The sequence below is a fragment of the Canis lupus genome, chromosome 17, assembly GCF_048164855.1.
Source record: "Canis lupus baileyi chromosome 17, mCanLup2.hap1, whole genome shotgun sequence".
Lineage (NCBI taxonomy): Eukaryota > Metazoa > Chordata > Mammalia > Carnivora > Canidae > Canis > Canis lupus.
In genome coordinates, this window is record NC_132854.1 from 45,530,080 (window position 1) to 45,553,069 (window position 22,990).

Here is a 22,990-nt window from a genome sequence, read left to right on the forward strand (position 1 = left end):
TTAGGGGAAAAACAAAAGGATGAAAAGTTAAGTCAATAGCAAGGTAATCAGAACAGGGGCTTCATTTTGGTCAGTTAACTTTTTGTGTGTTGTTTTATGGTATGCGCCCACAGCAAAGGTGCTTAGCCAGCCCTCTTACCTGTAGTATCTTTGCCCCTGGGACTAACTCAGCATAGATAGTTATTCAGCATTAGTGTTCATGTCCTGTTGAGCATACTACATGAGGATTTAGGGTATTCCCCTCCTCCTAACTAACACTTTTTCAGTTTCTTGAAATTCTATTAGGTAATGATACGTCTCAAGTAGAATGCAAATGGAACCTGGCTTTAGTCTTCAGTTTAGAACACATGAGTTTTCATATAAACCAGAGTAGGTCCTTGACATTCAGTAGAAGACATCCTTAGACCTTCCAAAAATTTGTCGCTGCCTCTAATCTTAAATAGGCTTCATTTAATGCAATTTAGATGCTAGCACTGGTAAGTTGATTATTTTTTTCAGAGTCAGCAGTTTTTGTTTTGTTTTACTTTTTTTCTTTTCTTTCTTTCTTTTCTTTTTTTTATTAATAACTGAACAAGAGTAATTCTATCCAAGCAGGAAGCAATTCTGTCTGCATTTCTAGGAACTCAGTAGTGGTAAGCTGGCCTCATTCCAGTCTGAAAGTGAGCACTTATGTGTTCTTATGTTAGCAAAGTCAGAATACTGCCTATGATGGAGCTTGGGAAGTTAGACTAGAACTATGACTAGACTAAAACTATGAAATCAGAGAATGCTCATATTCTGCTCTCCACACGTAGTAGTTTAGAGCTGGAGGGCTTCACAGAGAAGGTAGGTAGTATCATCTGGAGGAAATCTGTATGAGTTCCTTTGAGTGGTTGGAAGAGCTACAGGATTCTGGTTCCAGAGATGCAGGCATTGGTTAAGGACATCCTGGTGGGTGGGAAATGAAGGGAAAAGGCATTTACTCTGTCCTTAGGTTTTTAAGGACAGAGCCAGCCCTTTGGTACTTGGTAATCATTGACTGATTGACTTTTTGAATTGGATCTAAGTGGTACTTTATAAGCTTCTGACAATTCCCTGGAATGATTATTAAAGGATATTGTGGTCCTTGGCCCTATGCCTGCTCTCTCTTTGTTTCCAGTTATGAGAAAGCCCAGGGCATCACAAGAGTGATCGTTTCCTGGCTGGTTTAGCTGTCTATTTGTAAACATTTTCCTATCACCAATGAGAGGGAGAAGTCTCTCTAAAAAGTGTATCCTGGGGCCCTTGGTCCTTTTGCCTGTACCCTTTGTTACCTGTGTTCCTTAGATAGCGGTTTAAAGCAAATGTGGTATTTCAACACAGTGTAACAGCTTCTTTATATAAATGGTATCTCAAGATAGGAAAATTATAAACACGATTTCATACTCCTCATAGCATTTAGGTCTAAGCTTGTTATAGATTTAGCTTTGATTCTTATATCTAGTGTTAATTTTGAGTTAAGCCATAGTTCATAGGTCTGTTATTGGGATTAAGGTCCTTTTTTGTGCTCAGTAGTAATTCTAATCAAGCAATTTCTCACTCTTTAGAAGGATCCTCTGGGATGCATGGAAGATAAATTGTATCATTTTATTGCTTCTATTTATCCTCTGTTATTTGATACTTATCTTCCATAGATTGTAAGTGGGCCCTAAGAGATGTATATATCCTTAAATCAAAACATGAAGTCATTAACATGACTCCTTATCGTCTAATTGGATGTGACATCCTGGCAGTAGCAAACAAACTTTATCCTTATCCAGCATCATCCCATTTCTATAATGTGTTTACAACTGCTTTGTCTTTCTGATGTGAAAATACCATTCTGATTAGAATATCTATGCTCCTTATGGCAATTTCTACATGGTATCTGCCCAAATCATCTTTCAACTTGTGCCCATTTTATGAATCTACTGTTACTCTTTAGGTCTGCACTCTGTTATGTGGTTGCCACATGTGGCTGTTGAGCGCTTTTGAAATGTGGCTTGTCTGAATTGAGGTGTGTTGTAAATATAAAGTAGACACTGGATTTTTGCATACTTAGGAAGAAAAAAGGGTACAATAGCTCATCAATAAATGTCTTATATTATGTTGAAGCGATCATATTTTAGATATATTGGATTAATTTTATTCAAATTTTACCTTTTGCTTGAGAACTACATTGCATCTGTGGTTCTCATTCTCTTTCTGTGGGATATTTACTTGGGGTAATATGTCCCTTACCAACCTTTAAGAAGTTATTTATATTTGGTTGAACTATATTTATATAGTTCTTGATGTGACTACTTCTATGAATTTCTATTTGTAAAATATTTCATAGGATGTTATATATTCCTTATATTTTCTGGCTTTTATTAAGTGTAAATATGTGTTATCCTCTAAACTTTTTAAATAATTATATTTCCTCTGTGGTGCTATTTTTTCCAATAAACTGCTGACATTTAACCTCTTATTTCCAAAATGTTACAGTATGGCTTGGAAAGAATTATGAGTGAAGAGAGGAGTCTTTCTCTATTAGCCAAAGCCATCGATCCTGAGCACCCAAGTATGATGACAGATGTGGTGAAACTCCTCTCTGCGGTATGCATTGTAGGAGAGGAAAGCATGTAAGTCTTCTCATTTTTCTAATGACATTACAAATAATTTGATTTACTTAAAGTTTTCATTATTCTATTTTAGACTAGAATTTACTGTTAATAAATGAAGTATTACTTAAGCAGCTGATTTAGATTCACAATTGAACAGAAATGTTTGAGTAACCATTATTTCTCAGTCAATATAGTAGTTATAGGCTAACAGGTTTCTATGAAAAACTGATTTCTTCATCATACTTACACTGTTCTGAATTCAAACCCTAAATAAAATTTCTCAATGAAGACTGAAAAAACAATTCAGATGGATTCTGTTTCTTACATATTTTTATTTTTCAGATAGAGTTAATTCAAACTCATGTATATTCCCTTATAAAAGCAAACATTGTACTACTAGCAAATCTATTTGTAAAGTGATTTACAAGGGCTGTATGAAATAGTAGTACTTTACTGGTTAAGGGTACATAGTCTTTGACCATAAAGTACATCCTGAAGTTTTAAACTTAATGACATTATCCATATATGTTAGGATTGGAACTAAAAGACCATTGCATACATTTAAAACATAATTATAAAGATAAACCTTTTTTTTTTAAGGTTGGGATACTTACTACAGGAAGCATTTATTTTTTAAAATTTATTTTATTTTTTTACAGGAAGCATTTAAAAATTAAATGCTTAAAATGCTTTTTTAAAAGACTAAAGATAAGGCGACTTATTGTGATGAGCACTGGGTGTTACATGCAAGTGATGAATTGCTAAGTTCTCCTGAAACTGATATTACGCTATATGTTAACTAACTAGAATTTAAATAAAAACTTGAACAAAAAATACCCCAAAAGGATAAAGATAGAAATGCTGAACAACAGAACAAAGAAATAGCTCTCTCATAAAGGCTAGGCAGAGATCTGCAAGCAGAACCTCCCGCACACATTTGAAAATTGTCCTGGTGGTGACCATGCCGGGGCAGGTGACTGTTGGGCTGATCGAAGTGGACTCGCTGGAGAGTGCCCGGGCACTACTGGCCTCGCTCCCCACCTGCAGGCACAGCTGGGGACAGCGCTATCCTCAGCGGCAGTCCCAGCCTGCAAGGCCAAGGTGCACAGCTTCAGTACGTTCCCTTTCCCATTTTCAAAGACCATATTAATTTTATTTGTAGAACCCTAAGGGTGTATTAAATATTTACATATGATGCTCTTTGTACTCCCCCCTCCATCTTTCTCCTTCTCCTCCTCCTGCGTCTACCCCTCCCATTTCTTGTTTCTTCTCTTTTCCTTCTCCCTCTTCCTTCCTTAATGTCTTTTTTCTTTTCCTTCTTCTTATCCCTCTTTTCTCTCCTTTTTCTTTATCCTCTCTTTTTCCCCCTGCTCCTTCACCTTCCTCTTTTTCCACTTCCATATTTATTATTTCTTGACTTCATAATTGGTTATCAAAATGATGTTGATCATGTCTTTGGACCGCATGCCTGTGTCTACAAACTGAGCTTCTACAATATGTTGGATTATGATAACACACTGAAGGAGTAGCAAGTGTAGTTCTTGTGTATCTCTTATTTTTCATGTTTGACTATAAATCCTTACCACTGTATATTCTTGGCTACCAGACTTCATTTATACTCACAAAGAAGGAGAGTGTAGTGGTTAAGAAAGCAGAGATGGTACTCTCCACACTGTCTGATTTCAGATGCCTCCTCCATTTGGAGATGTGAGACCTCAGACAAATTGCTGAACTTTTTTCTCCTTTTTTCCTAATCTATAATAAGGGATAATAATACCTACTTCATAGAACTATATACATTAAAAAAGAATTAATATTTGTAAATTGGTTTAAATAGTGCCTGATGTGTATAAACCACTCTATAAATGTTTGGTAAATAACCCTCATCATAGGGTTATTAGGAATAAAGGAATAAAAAAAAAAGCATGTAGTAGTACTTGATACATGCTATGTACTCAGTAAACTTTCAAAATGTTGCTGTCTGCCTAAGAGTAGGGACTCTGGAGTTCAGCAGATCAAGCAGTTGTATTAAGGCCTTTGGATTATTTGCTATTTGCAGTCTAATTATTTTCAAAATTTTTGATAGTCTCGAAGAGGTTTTAGAAGCTTTAACATCAGCTGGAGAAGAAAGAAAAATCGACAGATTTTCATCCATTGTGGAAGGTCTCCGGCATGATTCAGTTCAACTGCAAGTAGGTTTCATGTGTAATCCTCTGTATTGTTTTGTAACATTCAAGGATGAAGCCCTGCATATCCTCTAGTATTTGGTAAAATTTCAAATAATGCAGAGAATTCGAATGGATAATATATCATAATGTATTTTCAGGTATAACTTAGCATGTACCTATTATTTTTTTTTTTTTTTTTGCATGTACCTATTATTATTTCCTTAGGTTACTTTCCTAGAAGCTGACTTACTAGAGATCTCTGTAAAATATATAATTATAGTCCATGAATTGTTTATTCTTTGTTATCTCATTAGGTAATGATTACAAATTTTAAAATGTTTTGGCAATTAAGTGAATTATGACTTTTCACTGATTTATTAGTTTTTATGTTGGAAAAGTTGAGTTTACAGGAATAATAATGAGACCAAGGTACACTAAGATTTTCGAAGATATTTAAATATTTAAGCGCTCCTAGAAAGTCACTTTTAGACTTCACCATTATAGTGTTCAAGCTGCATAACTAATATTCATTTAATTTCTCCTTTTTATAAAGAAGAGCTTTTTATTCTGAAATTATTGTTACAATTATTGCTAATAACCTGAATATCTTTAAGAAAATAATTGATATCTGACCCCTCACCTCCAAATATTTTTAATATTTAATTGATGTGACCCGACTGTTGGGATTTTTAAAGATTCTCAGATGATTCTACTGTGCAGCAATATTTGAAAACCAAGATGTACTAATAGCTATAAAGTAAATCTATTTCACTCTTAATTAGTAAAAAGTTAGTTTTAAATTTTATTTTAAAGCTCTGTGTAGCTTGGCCTTTGTATTGTTTCTTGCTGTGGTAGGAATAGAAAAACCAAATCTTCATGTTAAGGGAGAAAGATGGTTTTTGATGAACAATCAGAAAATCTTAGGGATGGTCAAATTAATAAATTTACTGTGGCATTTCCGATGATGGTGTTTGTGATGGTGACCTTTCTGATGACGCTGTGAATGGCTAGTGAGGAACCCTTTAGTGATTTGTTTCTCTGCCAGGAGGTGGGCCTGGAAATTCGAGTATATGGTCCCTGTTGTGTAGGTCTCCTTCCTGGAGCTTCTGGAAGAAAGCCCCTCCTGACTTATCTGGGCTTGTCAGAAAGCCTGGGAGAGGGGTCTGGGATATGTTGTCCACCTTTGATGTGGACTCTGCTCCTTCAGTATTTTGATGTGTTCTCTAAAGTCTTTTTATACACCATTGCTTTCATTTTTCTTCTCCTCCTTTCTCATCTGGCTCCAGAGCTCCTATTTACCACAAGCCTTAATGAATAGTAAATTGAGATTTGTAGAGAAAAGCTGAACACTTAGTTTATCTGAATTTTCCTTTAATACTCAGGTTACCTTTTATTCATATAATATTTGTACAAATGGTACCAAGTTATCAGATTAATTTTGGTCATTTGTGTAGCGTATTAGAGATCCTGTTCAATTCTTAAAATCTCACTTAGGAAATGTAAGAGTCACATGTAAACTTTATCCCTTAAGCACTTTTTATACTAATGTATACTTTTTATATACACACACTTTTCTAATAACACACATGTCCCAAGAGTGGGAGGAGGAGGGTGGTATCTTATGATGCAAGGAGGAGACTTGTGAGTCAGGCAGCTTGAATTTAAACCCCAGCCCTTTGCATCCTGGCTCTGTGACTCTGGATCATGTCCCGATCAATTCTATGCTTCAGTTTTCTCACTTGTAAGAGAAGGATAATATTGATCACTATCTCATTGTTGATGTGGGGATTACATAGATTAGTGTATTGAAAATGTTTATTTCACATTAATGTTGGTAAGTGTTAGCCTTAGAAAGTAATTTTGTTAAACTAAAAACAAAGTCGGTGGAGAATGGAGATTGAAGAGGATCTTCCTCCTTCAGAAACATTAGCTATGTTGATGTTAAAGTTGTTATATTACTACAACTCAGCATTATACTATGAACATATCCTGAGATGAACGAAATGCAGGTTCACACACAGACCCATATGCATACTTTTATAGCAGCTTTGTCATAGGCTCAAATTGGAAACAATCCAGATGTTCTTTAACAGGTGATTGGTTCAACTGTGGTACACTCATTCTACAGAATACTCAGTAATGAAAAAGAATGAACTATGGATTCATACAACAACTTACATGAATCTCCAGGGAATTACCTTGATTGAAAAATGCCAATCATGAAGGGTTACACACTGGGTGATTCCATTTATTTAGTGTCCTTGAATGAACCAAGTTTTAGAGATGGAGGACAGGTTAGTGGTTGCCAAAGGTTTGGGATGGGGTCGAGGAAAGTGTTGGATGTGGCCATAAATAAATGGCATCAGAGAATTGTGTAACAGTTGTGTTTTTTAAAAAAAAACTTGGTAAAACTGGGGTCCCAATTTGTTGATAGCAGTATTATGGCTACTTAACATTTTAAAGCTCTGAGGAAAGGGGTAAAGAATGTCTTGTTAAGAACTAAGCCATGTTTCATCTAGGTAAATAACATGAATGACTCACTAATTGAAAGGTGATAATTACAACCTTAAAATTCTTGGTTACTTGCATGTTAATTTGTTTTGGCTTTCAAACATTGAGGTAAACCTTTAGAATTATAACTGATTGCCATATGAACCTGAAGGCAAACTACATGTATCAAAAACATTTTTGGGTGTGTTTAGTCATTTCTTTTATGGGTGATTACTCTCAATTTTCCATATGGAAAATAGATTGGTATAGTTAAATTTATATTTAGCTAGTAAATATAAGAATTTCTGAAATCAAATGGTCAGTTAAAAATTGGGAATGTATTTATAGAAGACATTAAGATTTGAAGAAATTAAAATATATTTAAACATTTGGTATGATTATTGAAATAATTCCTTTTTAAAAACACCTTTATTGAGATAAGATTCACGTATCATAAGTTACCCATGTAAAGCGGACAGTTGAGTATTTTTGTATAATCAGAATTGTATGCAACTTTCACTATAATCAATAACATTCTCATAACCCCTAAAAGAATCCCCTTATCCCCCCTCCAGCTCCTTCACCATCACCCTGCAATACCCTCATTCCTTCTAGCTCTAGGCAACTGCTAATCTACTGTGTCTATAGATTTTCGATATTCTGGATTTTTGATAAAATTCATACAACATGTGGTCTTTTCTAATTTTTGCTCTCACTTAATATTTTCAGTGTTCATGTTGAGGTATGTATCACAACTTCATTTTTTCCCCTCCAAATAATTATACTATTTTATGCATATTCAACATTTTATTTATAATTTGTCATTTGGTGGATATGTGGGTTGTTTCTACTTTTTGACTTTTATAGATAATGCTACCTGTGAATATTGGTGGAGATGATTTCTTTTTTTAATGACTGCTTGTTTGCCATATTTAGTGTTAAGGGAAAAAGGGTGAGGGCATCGCTAGCCAGGAACATCTCCCTTGGATAGTTGTTGAAGTCATCTGTTTGACTCAATTCTTGAAATTTTTTTTTCCAAGACATAGGTGGCTGATTATATTTGCTCTTATGAAATTAATTGCCTTAGTTTTAAGTAATTATATTGTCTTTTATGGTTAGTTATTTTTTGAAACACTAAAATTCCTTGATGCAGTTTTTAAAGTTTAATTCTTATTGAGAATAGAAAGTTCACTTTAGCATTTTTTTTTCATTTTTCTCATCTGTTTAGATTAAAATTACCCTACTCAACATTTTTGTTCTGCGTTTTTACTTTTGAAGGAAGTTTCTCATTATTACTAAGCCTAAGCTAGCAGGTGTCAAGCTTAAGTTAGGGGCTAAGGGTACTGTTTTCTAGATAGCTAACATAGGGAGATAGAGGGTGGTGGGGAAGTAAGTAGATTGTCTTTTCTGGGATTGCTGGTTGTTCTCTATTTCCTTTAAAAAGATCAAGCAACCCTTTAGTAATATCTAAAAATACTTTCCTCTATGGGTGTTCCTGAATTTTCTATAAGTAAAGTATATTTTAGAATTAGCTGGTTATCATTTTTTCCATAAAGCTATTGATATAAGTGCCCATTTTATACCATTACCTATGTAATTTGCATTTATTGAAATGTACTAGTGTGGTTGATATTAACAAATCACCAAATTAAAAATACAACTTGTTTGTTGCTGAACAAAATAGAAACTGTTTGCTTTTAAATTGGAGAAAATGGGAGATAGTAAAGTAAAAAAAAATTCTCATTGGTCTTTTATTGCAAACTACATAACAAAGTACTTTTTAAAAGAAGATTGTTAGATTTTTTTGAATCTGATAATGAGATAATGTGATCGCCCATGTTTCTGATAGAATTGAACATCCTTTCATTCCTCCCACTCATAGGGTACAGTAAGACAGTAAAAAAAAAAAAAAAAAAGTGCCAGAAACAACTTAAAATTATCTTTAGGCCTTGGAGAGTAAGAAAAGTCATACTTTTCAAGAAAGTACTAATATAAATATCAGACTCAAAATAAATATGTATTTTTCTCAGGTGTATCAGAAAGGGGTTTACAGATCCAAGCAGCATAAGCCACTGTGGGTAATTTAAGCAGGATGTGGTACTGGGTACCATAACAGAATTTTGGCAGGCCCAGGGAACCATGTGTGGATGATATTAGTCAGAAGTAATGTAGAAGAAATGCCGGCCACTTCTGGGAATGTGCTTTATGGGAGATGCCTCTCCCAATAGTCTACTCTGGTCGGTACCTGACACACTGGGACTCATGGCAGTGCGTCTCTCAAAGCACCAAACCTTTCCTCCTGGGGCCCAGTCTTGATACGTGTGATTGCCCCCTCGTGTAGGCTCAGTTTTCCTTACAAGAAGAGGGTTGGAATAAGTGTGGGTAAACCAATATCTAGTTTTCAACCACATGTTGAATTTATGTTATTTTTATTTTTTTCCCTTTTATTTCTCTTTTCTATGTGTGTCTTATCCCTTCTCTTTTTAGAGCCATACTTTGCTACCAGAAACATTAGATATGATTCTGAAGAGTTTGTTCAAACTCTTGCTGTTGGTCATGGGACTGTTTGTGGTAGATTTTCTGTCAGAAAAGGAATCAAGGTGTGGGGATCCTAGAGTTTTTTGAGTGGATGTTTGCTTTTCTGTACATTTATTCTCAGGCTTGTGGTGACAGCATGCTATGTTTTCCTATGATTTCTCCCTCTTTCAGTCCTCTTGGACTCATGGGTAGAGAGTGTCAAGAACATGAAAGGTCTGTGATTTTACGTCACTTGTATATTAGTGTGTTAGTCTGCCATAAGTTTTATAGGTGCTACGAGAGGACATAATCCCTTGGTCCACAACAAAAGACTTCATTACTCACAGCAGCAGTAGTGGCTGAGTACAGCTTTGTATCAGCCACAATTTCCAGTTGCAGTGGATTGTGTTTTAGGAGAGAAACCATAAGTACAGGGAGTTCAACTCTCACATCATTGGCAGCACTTATTCTGATCAACACAGGCTGTGATGAAATCAGTTTGTCTCAGAGTATTTATTTAAGGCTGTTGCTCAGCCAGATTCCGAGCAGCAGGTTGAGGCCAACCTGCAGTATGGACCTCAGCCAGGCCTTCCAGGTCCCAGATGCAGTCAAGTGAAGAAATCCCACAGACCATTAGGGTCTAACTTAGAACACCAGAAGTCTTTCTTAATTTTTTCTATTGATCTTTCTACTTTGCCTGAGGTAGTCAGGTACAGAATGATGTATTAGTGATTGCACAGACTTCCCCTTGTTCAGTAAGAATGAAGTCTAGGGCAGTTCTTTTATCCAAAACATCCCTAGCTAGTGAGTTGAAGCTGAGTGCTTTCTAAGGCCAATGTGGTATCATTGATCACTTAAACTAAAATCAGGGACAAATATCTTACCTCTTTTTCTGATTGGGTGGCTCCCATCATATGGATAAATGCATACGGATATATATAAATAGTTATGTTTTTCTCTAGGACCACTTGTAGCCTTAGTTTGGAGAGCTCTTCATAGTTATCTGATGGTGTAATGCTAGTGTTTGCTTAGATGCTTGAATGTCTTCTATGGTGACCTCTGAGGTGAGAGTCTGAATTTGGAGAGACAAACAAATTAACATCTCACTTTTTCATAACATAGATAGTCTTGATGGTCTACATGGTGCTTCTGGATGGAAAGTATTATTTGCAGTTATTTGGGGTCCCCAACTGGGACCTTTATCAAATGGGTGGCTGCTGGGTAATCATGCTTTCAATGTGGCTTCCCAGCTGGATGATAAACTTTAGGATTCTCAGTTCAGGATAAAATTGAGTCCAATCCTTGCTTTTGGAGGGTCTGAAGATAAGGTGGAGATGCCAGGTTGTGCAACTTCTGAGTTTAGAAGACTCTGATCTTTTATAATGGATTGTAATAGTGCCTGCTTTTAACTCCAGAGAGCTATTATCATAATTATACTGGACATGAAGCATGCCTATCGATTTACTATTCAAACATCATTCAAAAGATCATCCAGAAGATGGACCACCAGAGCCTCTACTTGCAATGTGTGCAGAAATGTAAGAGACTCAGGGTGAATTGTCATGCAGTGGGGAACAGACCACTGAACCTTCTCCTGTTAGCCTATTGACTTCTCCTTCAGTCTGATCCTCTTCGTATTTTTCCTATACATTCATGGTACCTTGTAGATTGAATAGAATGAAACCTTCATTAATTTTGGTTCATGTGATCCTACAAAGTCTTTTCCTACCTTAGTTATAACTAAAGGGACATCAGACAAGGGTGGTAGATGATACCCTTACAGGATTCCATGGACAGGAATGATTGATAAGTCTTTCTAGGATTCTCATGGTAGATCTTGCTCTACCCCAGAAGATGTTTTTCAAAGAGGCAAAAGGCAGAAATATAATCCAAGTTTTGATATCTTTAGAACTGTTATTAGAGGAAAATCAAATTTCAGACCTATGCAGACACCTGGCATGCACATGGTCTTAAAAAAAAATCTCATGGTTACATATTAAAGTGCATGAGGTGCTTGCATTAGAGAACAGGAGGAAAAGGTGAAAGTGTCCTGTCGAATATGAAGTTTCATTTATAATACTTATGAATCAGATAACTTGGAAGTGATATTCTTGCTGAAACTTGCTTTGTAGAACAAGGATGTATTAATCTGGGTCTTTTGAGAAGCAAGATATTTAATATGCATGGGACTAGGGAAAGGCCTCTTAGAGGACCAGGAGAGAGGGCTGGAGGAGGTGGGGAGAAGTCTAACTCACTGCAGATCTGATGCCAGGTGGAGGAGAGAAAGAAAGGTGAGTTGAGGGATGTATCTTTGGCTGCTGTATAGTTCCAAGAGAACTTGGCAGGATCCTTGGGGAATCTTCAAGCTAAAGCCCCTGTGTCCCATTTTAGTATTCTTGGTGTGTTCAGACATTGGCTGGGAGAAGCCCGTGGGAGCATGGCCTCGGCTCACCTGTTGTGATGGATTTCACAGGGTAGCAGCTGAGGCTGGACTGTTGGTCATTTATACTCCCTGCAGTCAAGAGATTGAGAATTGCATTCCCCTGGCTGCTGCAAAGACAGTTTTTCTTAAAAACAACAACCACCAAAAAAACCCAAAAAACAAAAACCTCTTTAATTTCTGGATTTCATTGAGCTCAATAACAGGATGGATATTTGCAAAATTGGGTCACATTTTGTTATGTCTCAGTAAGTAGGAAAAATTACCTTTAATTGAGTTATAGTCACTGTATTTTGAAATTTGTTACTAATAATTGAGAAATATGACACTGAAATAAATCATGTTAAAATGACTCTTTAGCTACAGTCAAGTTTATTTGCTTCTGTTTCTTTTTGTTTTTTCTATCCCCCCTTAAAAAACTCAAAATATTCCCAGGTTTAATTTTACTGGAGCCCAAATAAAGATATTGAATGAATGAATGAATGAATATAATATATACTATAATGAATAGTCATATTCATTAATTTACTCCTTCTTTTTGTTTCAAATATCTCCACCACTACCCCCAAATTACTAAACAAAGTTATTTTCAATTTCAAATAACTTGTTCTCACATTTAATGAAGAACAGAATAGGGATAGTAGAATGTTTTTATATTTAGGACTGTGTTGGAGCCTTCCAGAAGAATATGGAATAAATTTGTTTGAATTCCTCTGTTTTGACTACTTCTATTGAAGTTTACATCAATAGGATTAATGTATCAATATAAATCGAAATGTTACATGTATTAAAATGGACTGGTAAATATGCCATTAAGCTAAGATGTTAAATACAGTGAAGAATAATCTAACGTGAACTCCTGTCATAGGGAGCATACCTCTAAGTATAAATTAGTGGTAAAAATTTTTGTCTAGAATATACTGCCAGTTTTCTGAGTTTGCATAATAAATTTCTTCACTTATGCTACAGTAGATCATAAGAAAGATAAACTTGCCTCATGCTTAACTGCACAGTTTCATAATTAAGCAGTCAATTAGTTAATTATTCAGTGACTGCTGTGCAGTGAGTTATACAAGAGCTATAAAGAAGTACACTCCTGCCCTTAAGAAGCATATACTTGGGAATCTAAAGCTAGCTAAGTTTTAGAAGTAAAATACAATAGTAGGAATTCCAGCAAAATGCATAGGGGGACACAGAAGAAATTAATGCTGTCTCAGTGGGGGTATGTCTGAATAAATATTTAAAAATCCTTTTGTTTTTTGAGTAGTCCTGTTTCATATAAATTATAGCCTCTTAAATCCTACAATTTATATCTCTGTATTTGTATGGAAACGATACAGTTACCTCAAGCTCTGATTTGTTCTCTTACTGTGTCTATCATTTATAGAACACTCAATTGGAAGTCTAAATAAAATAATCTATAGAACTTTACATCTGCTGATCTACTTTACTATTCCTGTGTTTGTCTACATCTCGTAGTCTGATTAGTTTTTATTGTTTTTTTCTTTTTTTTCTTTATTTTTTATTGGTGTTCAGTTTACCAACATACAGAATAACCCCCAGTGCCCGTCACCCATTCACTCCCACCCCCCGCCCTCCTCCCCTTCCACCACCCCTAGTTCGTTTCCCAGAGTTAGCAGTCTTTACGTTCTGTCTCCCTTTCTGATATTTCCCACACATTTCTTCTCCCTTCCCTTATATTCCCTTTCACTATTACTTATATTCCCCGAATGAATGAGAACATATAATGTTTGTCCTTCTCCGACTGGCTTACTTCACTCAGCATAATACCCTCCAGTTCCATCCACGTTGAAGCAAATGGTGGGTATTTGTCATTTCTAATAGCTGAGTAATATTCCATTGTATACATAAACCACATCTTCTTTATCCACTCATCTTTCGATGGACACCGAGGCTCCTTCCACAGTTTGGCTATCGTGGCCATTGCTGCTACAAACATCGGGGTGCAGGTGTCCCGGCGTTTCGCTGCATCTGTATCTTTGGGGTAAATCCCCAACAGTGCAATTGCTGGGTCGTAGGGCAGGTCTATTTTTAACTCTTTGAGGAACCTCCACACAGTTTTCCAGAGTGGCTGCACCAGTTCACATTCCCACCAACAGTGTAAGAGGGTTCCCTTTTCTCCGCATCCTCTCCAGCATTTGTGGTTTCCTGCCTTGTTAATTTTCCTCATTCTCACTGGTGTGAGGTGGTATCTCATGGTGGTTTTGATTTGTATTTCCCTGATGGCAAGTGATGCAGAGCATTTTCTCATATGCATGTTGGCCATGTCTATGTCTTCCTCTGTGAGATTTCTGTTCATGTCTTTTGCCCATTTCATGATTGGATTGTTTGTTTCTTTGGTGTTGAGTTTAATAAGTTCTTTATAGATCTTGGAAACTAGCCCTTTATCTGATATGTCATTTGCAAATATCTTCTCCCATTCTGTAGGTTGTCTCTGAGTTTTGTTGACGGTATCCTTTGCTGTGCAAAAGCTTCTTATCTTGATGAAGTCCCAATAGTTCATTTTTGCTTTTGTTTCTTTTGCCTTCGTGGATGTATCTTGCAAGAAGTTACTGTGGCCGAGTTCAAAAAGGGTGTTGCCTGTGTTCTCCTCTAGGATTTTGATGGAATCTTGTCTCACATTTAGATCTTTTATCCATTTTGAGTTTATCTTTGTGTATGGTGCAAGAGAGTGGTCTAGTTTCATTCTTCTGCATGTGGATGTCCAATTTTCCCAGCACCATTTATTGAAGAGACTGTCTTTCTTCCAGTCTATTCCTCCTTTATCGAATATTAGTTGACCATAAAGTTCAGGGTCCACTTCTGAATTCTCTATTCTGTTCCACTGATCTATGTGTCTGTTTTTGTGCCAGTACCACACTGTCTTGATGACCACAGCTTTGTAGTCCAACCTGAAATCTGGCATTGTGATGCCCCCAGATATGGTTTTCTTTTTTAAAATTCCCCTGGCTATTCGGGGTCTTTCTGATTCCACACAAATCTTAAAATAATTTGTTCTAACTCTCTGAAGAAAGTCCATGGTATTTTGATAGGGATTGCATTAAAGGTGTATATTGCCCTGGGTAACATTGACATTTTCACAATATTAATTCTGCCAATCCATGAGCATGGAATATTTTTCCATCTCTTTGTGTCTTCCTCAATTTCTTTCAGAAGTGTTCTATAGTTTTTAGGGTATAGATCCTTTACATCTTTGGTTAGGTTTATTCCCTAGGTATCTTATGCTTTTGGGTGCAATTGTTAATGGGATTGACTCCTTCATTTCTCTTTCTTCAGTCTCATTGTTAGTATATAGAAATGCCACTGATTTCTGGGCATTGATTTTGTATCCTGCCACGCTACCAAATTGCTGTATGAGTTTTAGCAATCTTGGGGTGGAGACTTTTGGGTTTTCTATGTAGAGTATCATGTTATCGGCGAAGAGGGAGAGTTTGACTTCTTCTTTGCCAATTTGAATGCCTTTAATGTCTTTTTGTTGTCTGATTGCTGAGGCTAGGACTTCCAGTACTATGTTGAATAGCAGTGGTGAGAGTGGACATCCCTGTCTTGTCCCTGATCTTAGAGGAAAGGCTCCCAGTGCTTCCCCATTGAGAATGATATTTGCTGTGGGCTTTTCGTAGATGGCTTTTAAGATGTTGAGGAAAGTTCCCTCTATCCCTACACTCTGAAGAGTTTTGATCAGAAATGGATGCTGTATTTTGTCAAATGCTTTCTCTGCATCCAATGAGAGGATCATATGGTTCTTGGTTTTTCTCTTGCTGATATGATGAATCACATTGATTGTTTTACGGGTGTTGAACCAGCCTTGTGTCCCGGGGATAAATCCTACTTGGTCATGGTGAATAATTTTCTTAATGTGCTGTTGGATCCTACTGGCCAGTATCTTGTTGAGAATTTTTGCATCCATGTTCAACAGGGATATTGGTCTGTAATTCTCCTTTTTGGTGGGGTCTTTGTCTGGTTTTGGAATTAAGGTGATGCTGGCCTCATAGAACGAATTTGGAAGTACTCCATCTCTTTCTATCTTTCCAAACAGCTTTAGGAGAATAGGTATGGTTTCTTCTTTAAACGTTTGATAGAATTCCCCTGGGAAGCCATCTGGCCCTGGACTCTTGTGTCTTGGGAGGTTTTTGATGACTGCTTCAATTTCCTCCCTGGTTATTGGCCTGTTCAGCTTTTCTATTTCTTCCTGTTGCAGTTTTGGTAGTTTGTGGCTTTCCAGGAATGTGTCCATTTCTTCTAGATTGCCTAATTTATTGGCATATAGCTGTTCATAATATGTTTTTAAAATCGTTTGTATTTCCTTGGTGTTGGTAGTGATCTCTCCTTTCTCATTCATGATTTTATTAATTTGAGTCTTCTCTCTCTTCTTTTTAACAAGGCTGGCTAATGGTTTATCTATCTTATTAATTCTTTCAGAGAACCAACTCCTGGTTCTGTTGATCTGTTCCACAGTTCTTCTGGTCTCGATTTCGTTGAGTTCTGTTCGAATCTTTATTAACTCTCTTCTTCTGCTGGGCGTGGGGTCAATCTGCTGTTTATTCTCTAGCTCCTTTATGTGTAAGGTTAGCTTTTGTATTTGAGTTCTTTCCAGTTTTTGAATGGATGCTTGTATTGCGATGTATTTCCCCCTTAGGACTGCTTTTGCTGCATCCCAAATATTTTGAACTGTTGTATCTTCATTCTCATTAGTTTCCATGAATCTTTTTAATTCTTCCTTAATTTCCTGGTTGACCCTTTCATCTTTTAGCAGGATGGTCCTTAACCTCCACGTGTTTGAGGTCCTTCCAAACTTCTTGTGATTTAGTTCTAATTTCAAGGCATTATGGTCTGAGAATATGCAGGGGACGATACCAATCTTTTGGAATTGGTTCAGACCCGATTTGTGACCCAGTATGTGGTCTATTCTGGAGAAAATTCCATGTGCACTTGAGAAGAATGTGTATTCACTTGAGTTTGGATGTAAAGTTCTGTAGATATCTGTGAAATCCATCTGGTAAAGCTCTCGTTTCTTTGGAGATGTTTTGCTTAGAAGACCTATGGAGTATAGAAAGAGCTAGATTGAAGTCACCAAGTGTATTATTATCTAAGTATTTCTTCACTTTGGTAAATAATTGATTTATATATTTGGCAGCTCCCACATTCGGGGCATAAATATTGAGGATTGTTAAGTCCCCTTGTTGGATAGATCCTCCAAGTATGATATAGTGTCCCTCTTCATCTCTCACTGCAGTCTTCGGGGTAAATTTTAGTTTATCTGATACAAGGATGGCTACCCCTGCTTTCTTTTGAGGACCATTCGAATGGTAAATGGTTCTCCAACCTTTTATTTTCAGGCTGTAGGTGTCCTTCTGTCTAAAATGAGTCTCTTGTAGACAGCAAATAGATGGGTCCTGCTTTTTTATCCAGTCTGAAACCCTGCGCCTTTTGATGGGGTCATTAAGCCCGTTCACATTCAGAGTTACTATTGACAGATATGAGTTTAGTGTCATCATGATATCTATTCAATCCTTGTTTTTGTGGATTGTTCCACTGAACTTCTTCTTAAAGGGGAATTTTAAGAGTCCCCCTTAAAATTTCTTGCAGAGCTGGTTTGGAGGTCACATATTCTTTCAGTGGCTGCCTGTCTTGGAAGCTCTTTATCTCTCCTTCCATTTTGAATGAGAGCCTTGCTGGAGAAAGTATTCTTGGTTGCATGTTCTTCTCATTGAGGACCCTGAATATATCCTGCCAGCCCTTTCTGGCCTGCCAGGTCTCTGTGGAGAGGTGTTCTGTTACGCTAATACTCCTCCCCATAAAAGTCAGGGATTTCTTGTCTCTTGCTGCTTTAAGGATCTTCTCTGTATCTTTGGAATTTGCAAGCTTCACTATTAAATGTCTAGGTGTTGAACGGTTTTTATTGATTTTAGGGGGGGATCTCTCTCTTTCCTGGATCTGAATGCCTGTTTCCCTTCCCAGATTAGGAAAGTTTTCAGCTAGAATTTGTTCAAATACATATTCTGGCCCTCTGTCCCTTTCGGCGCCCTCGGGAACCCCAATTAAACGTAGGTTTTTCTTCCTCAGGCTGTCGTTTATTTCCCTTAATCTATCTTCATGGTCTTTTAGTTGTTTGTCTCTTTTTTCCTCAGTTTCCCTCTTTGCTATCAACTTGTCTTCTATGTCACTCACTTGTTCTTCCACCTCGTTAACCCTCGTCGTTAGGACTTCTAGTTTGGATTGCATCTCATTCAATTGATTTTTAATTTCTGCCTGATTAGCTCTAAATTCTGCAGTCATGAAGTCTCTTGAGTCCTTTATGCTTTTTTCTAGAGCCACCAGTAGCTGTATAGTAGTGCTTCTGAATTGGCTTTCTGACATTGAATTGTAATCGAGATTTTGTAACTCTGTGGGAGAGAGGACTGTTTCTGATTCTTTCTTTTGAGGTGAGGTTTTCCTTCTAGTCATTTTGCTCAGTGCAGAGTGGCCAAAAGCAAGTTGTATTGGGAAAAGGAGAAAAAGAGAGGAAAGAAAGAAGGAAAGAAAAGAGAAAGAGAACGAAAAAAGGAAGATAAAAAAAGAAAAAAAAAAGAAAAAGAAAGGAAAAAAGGGGTGGGGGAAGGAAACGAATCAAAAAGCAAAACAAAACAACAACCAAAAAAAAAAAAAAAAAAAAAAAAGAAAAGAAAAGAACCACAGGGGAGTATCTTCTGATTCTGTGTACTTTAAGTCCCTTGGCTTCTCCTGGAAGTTGTCAGTCTAGCTGGTCTTCTGGGGGAGGGGCCTGTTGTGCTGATTTTCAGGTGTGAGCAGTTGGGGGAGCTGCTCTGCCCCTGCCTGGTGCAGGGCTCAGTGGGGGTTGTTTACCTCGTGAGGCCGCAGGAGAAACAGCCCCAGTGGCGGGGCAGCTCTGGAGCCCTGGAGTCAGCCCCCGCAGTAGCTCCGGAGCTCTCCGTCTGCAGGGCCTGGAGGCTCCGGGCGGGGCCGCTGATCTGCTCAGCTGGGGCAGGAGCGTCCTCGCTGTCCTGGGCCCTCCCGGCCTCTGCCTGTCCCGGGGGAGGCCGGATCCTGGGCTGTGTCCCGGCGCCCTGTGCTCTGGGGCCTGCGCTGTTGGATTCGCTTCCGCCCCGCAGCCCCCTCCGCGGAGCCGCCCCCGAGCCCCCCGAGCTGCTCCCGCCCCGCATCCCCCTCTGCGGAGCCGCCCCGAGTCCTCCGAGCTGCTCCCGCCCCGCAGCCCCCTCCGCGGAGCCGCCCCCGAGCCCCCCCAGCCGCTCCCGCCCCGCATCCCCCTCCGCGGAGCCGCCCCCGAGCCCCCCGAGCTGCTCCCGCCCCGCAGCCCCCTCCGCGGAGCCGCCCCCGAGCCCCCCCCGAGCTGCTCCCGCCCCGCAGCCCCCTCCGTGGAGCCGCCCCCGAGCCCCCCGAGCTGCTCCCGCCCCGCAGCCCCCTCCGCGGAGCCGCCCCCGAGCCCCCCGAGCTGCTCCCGCCCCGCAGCCCCCTCCGCGGAGCCGCCCCCGAGCCCCCCGAGCTGCTCCCGCCCCGCAGCCCCCTCCGCGGAGCCGCCCCCGAGCCCCCCGAGCTGCTCCCGCCCCGCAGCCCCCTCCGCGGAGCCGCCGCCCGAGCCCCTTCGAGCTGCTCCTGGAACCGCGCAGCCCCCTCCGCACGGAGCCTCTTCCTCTGCCCGAGCCCCTCCGAGCTGCTCCGGGTCCCGCCCGGTCCCGCTGTGCGCGCTGCAGCCCTTAGGGAGCTCGGCGCACTCTCCTGGGCGCGCAGTTGCGGTTACTGTTCCGGGGAGCCCGAGGGCATCCCCGCCCTCCTGGGTCCTGCTCCACCTCCCCGCGAGCCCCTTTCCCCCGGGAAGGTCGGTGCAGCTCCTGCTCCTCCGGGACGGGGCTCTCCTGTCCTGGGGACACTCGCCCCGGCCTCAGCCCGGCTCCTCGCGGGGCCCCTCCCCCTTGGAGGCCTTTGTTTCTTTATTTTTTTCCCCGTCTTCCTACCTTGATAGAAGCGCAAACTCTTCTCACTGTAGCGTTCCAGCTGGTCTCTCTTTAAATCTCAGGCCGAATTCGTAGATTTTCAGGATAATTTGAAGGTTTTCTTGGTAATTTGGCGGGGACAGGTGACCTGGGGACCCTACTCTCCGGCCATCTTGCCCCTCCCTCTAGTTTTTATTCTGAATTAATGCGTGTACTTTTTAAATTCTTTGGGGTCTTTGCACTAGAGGCAAACTATTTCTCTGTAAGCACCATGTACTCATTTTAACTTGATAAATATGAAATTTGATTGTGCAAAGAGAAACAGATGATTTCTGCTATGAGGTAGGGAAGATGAATAACAATCTAAGCTGTATCTTCCAGGCCCAGGTAATAATTATTCACAGATTCTGATAGAATTTTTATGTAAGTACTTGACTGGTACTTGTTTATAACGTGAATTTAGGTTATAAAGCTGATATATTTTGAGTGTTGTATAGCCATCATTTTACTTGTAAAGACCTCTACTTGTATTCAGGACGAACATGTTAACAAAGTATGAGCTTTCTGAAGAATATACTTGCTTTGGCTGTCAGATACCTTCTCGGTTCCTTCAGCACAATCATGGACACAAAGCATTTGCTCTGGTGGCCTTTGAAAACATTGGATGGGTTTAATGTTTGAGCCTCAGGCATCACACCTGTTAGAATACCTTGAATTTTGTGCTTCAGGTTGTTTGTCTGAAAGTGTCACAGGTTTTTGGTCAAAATGTAAAAATTCTTGACGTGTTTATTTTTTCGCATATTTTCACTGAGCATGGTGATAGTAAGTTAAATTGTGTATGAGAGGAAATTTAGGTGATGGGTATTCACAGATGAAGAAATGTGACCATTTTCAAGGGCAGAAAACTACTTTGCTGATGAAGTGATGTAGATGGTGGCATGTTCCTTTCTTTGTCTTGCTGATTAACCTTTTTCTAGGTCTAATGATTTTTCCTTGATCATTTGCCTTGTTCCTCAGATTGCCTTTGACCAGCTCTGTCCCTCATATTGAATATCTCTTCTGAGACTTCTGTTTACAGTTTATTTACTTGGCCCCCTGTTGCGCATCTGTGCCTTCTAGTTTCCTGTGTTGCTGACATTTGTTCCACTCTTTGTAATTACGCTTCCTGCTGCTCCTTTTCCTGGACTTGGTCTGTGGGCTTTGCTGGTCCCATCCCTTGAGGTGAACCTTTTGTTTGCTGCTGCTCTTGAGGAAACATCCCTTCAGCTATATCCTACGCCTGAGTTGGTCACACACTCACACAGCCCTCCAGCTACAGGTTAGGCTAAAAATACTTTTACTCACGCAAGCGGCCTCCTTGATAATTGAGACAAGAGTAACAAAATGAGCTTGCAATATCTGTTAGAATTGAGTCCATGATTTAACACCTAAAGAGAAACACCTTACTTGCTGAAACCAAAGGTTAATAAACTGAAGTATAAAGATGCGTTTGGAGGAAGGAGGAGAATATTCTAGTGCCAATTTTAATGATCTTGGTTGCATGTGGTATATATGAGAAAGTGAATATTTTCCTACTTGAGACAGCAGCTCTGTCCCTTTGTAGAAACTGTTCTTGTCAAGTCATCAATTTGCCAAATGCGCCTGTAACTTAATAGTCCTCTTAGTTGACCTATTAGAGCCCCTGACTCAATTGGTCACTCTCACTGTCAAAACACTTTCCTCCCGTAATCCCTGGGCATTACAATCTTTCTTCTTCTACATCACTACATATTCTACATCAAAAGGCAAATATAAAGCCTTTTTGCTTTATTTCCCCAGCCTTTAAAGGAAAACCTGCAATTGAAATACCCTATTGGTCTTTTCTCTCTGCTACTCCCAAGTGGTTCCATGTAGACCCTGATTTTTGCCCGCAGTTGCTGTGGTAACCTCTTTCTTGAACCTGGCTCTCCTAGAGCCAGTTACCTTCTCCACTTTTTTTTTTTTTTTTAATGCTAATCGCTAATAGATATTTCTAACTTAACATCTCTAAAACCCACCTCCCCTGATAGGTCTTCTCAAACCTCTTTCTCCATCTGAATCAATGATAATCCCATCCTTCGAAATGCCCAGGCCACAAACCTTGGGGTCAGTCTTGACTCTTTATCTTTCCTAGTGATTTCTGTCTTTTTCCATAGCTGTATCCCTAGCACTGAGAAGTGCTTTGTGGGTACCAATAAATAGTCTTGGAGAGAGTGAAATGGTTGAGTATGTAAACAAAGGGTGAATTCTGTATTTTGATGTTTAGAGATAGAAGCTTTAGTTAAATTAAGATGTTTCTAGGAGAGCAGAAGCTCTTTGTTTTCTTATCCTCCTCTATTCCATAGGGAAGTTCATTTTGTCATGCTATCGAAACAATATGTTAAGTGCAAAGTAATGAAGATTATGTATGCTTCATTTTTGGAACATCAAACAGCATGGCGAATATCACAATACCATTACTTCCATGAGCTTCTTTTAATATCCTGAGCTGACATGGGCTAAGTACCCAATAACTATATTTTTTTTAATGAATGAATGATTTCCTAATGTATATTTATTTAATTTATTTTTATTTTTTTTAGAGTGTGTGGGGGAGAGGCAGAGGGATGGGGAGAATTTTTTTTTAAAGATTTTATTTATTTGAGAGAGAGAGAGTGTGTGTGTGTACATGAACAGGGGGAGGGGGGCCGAAAGAGAAGCAGACTCCCTACTAAGCAGGAAGCCTGATGTGGGCTTGATCCCAGGACTCTGGGATCATGACTTGAGCCAAAGGCAGATGCTTAA

The 22,990-nt window shown here is 39.1% G+C and overlaps 1 protein-coding gene across 18 annotated transcripts in view; it reads left to right on the forward strand.

Annotated features, from left to right (window-relative positions):
* The window catches only part of DIAPH3 (diaphanous related formin 3), a 508,438-nt gene that overhangs the window by 154,437 nt on the left and 331,011 nt on the right, over positions 1-22,990 (forward strand). For all 18 annotated transcript variants that reach the window (XR_012010017.1, XR_012010015.1, XR_012010016.1 and 15 more), the window contains 2 exons: positions 2,485-2,621; positions 4,690-4,795. Coding sequence is in view for 14 of the 18 variants with exons in the window: in XM_072782860.1 (XP_072638961.1) it covers positions 2,485-2,621; positions 4,690-4,795 (243 nt within the window). In the remaining 4 variants the exon portion in view is untranslated. The remainder of the gene's footprint in view (positions 1-2,484; positions 2,622-4,689; positions 4,796-22,990) is intronic.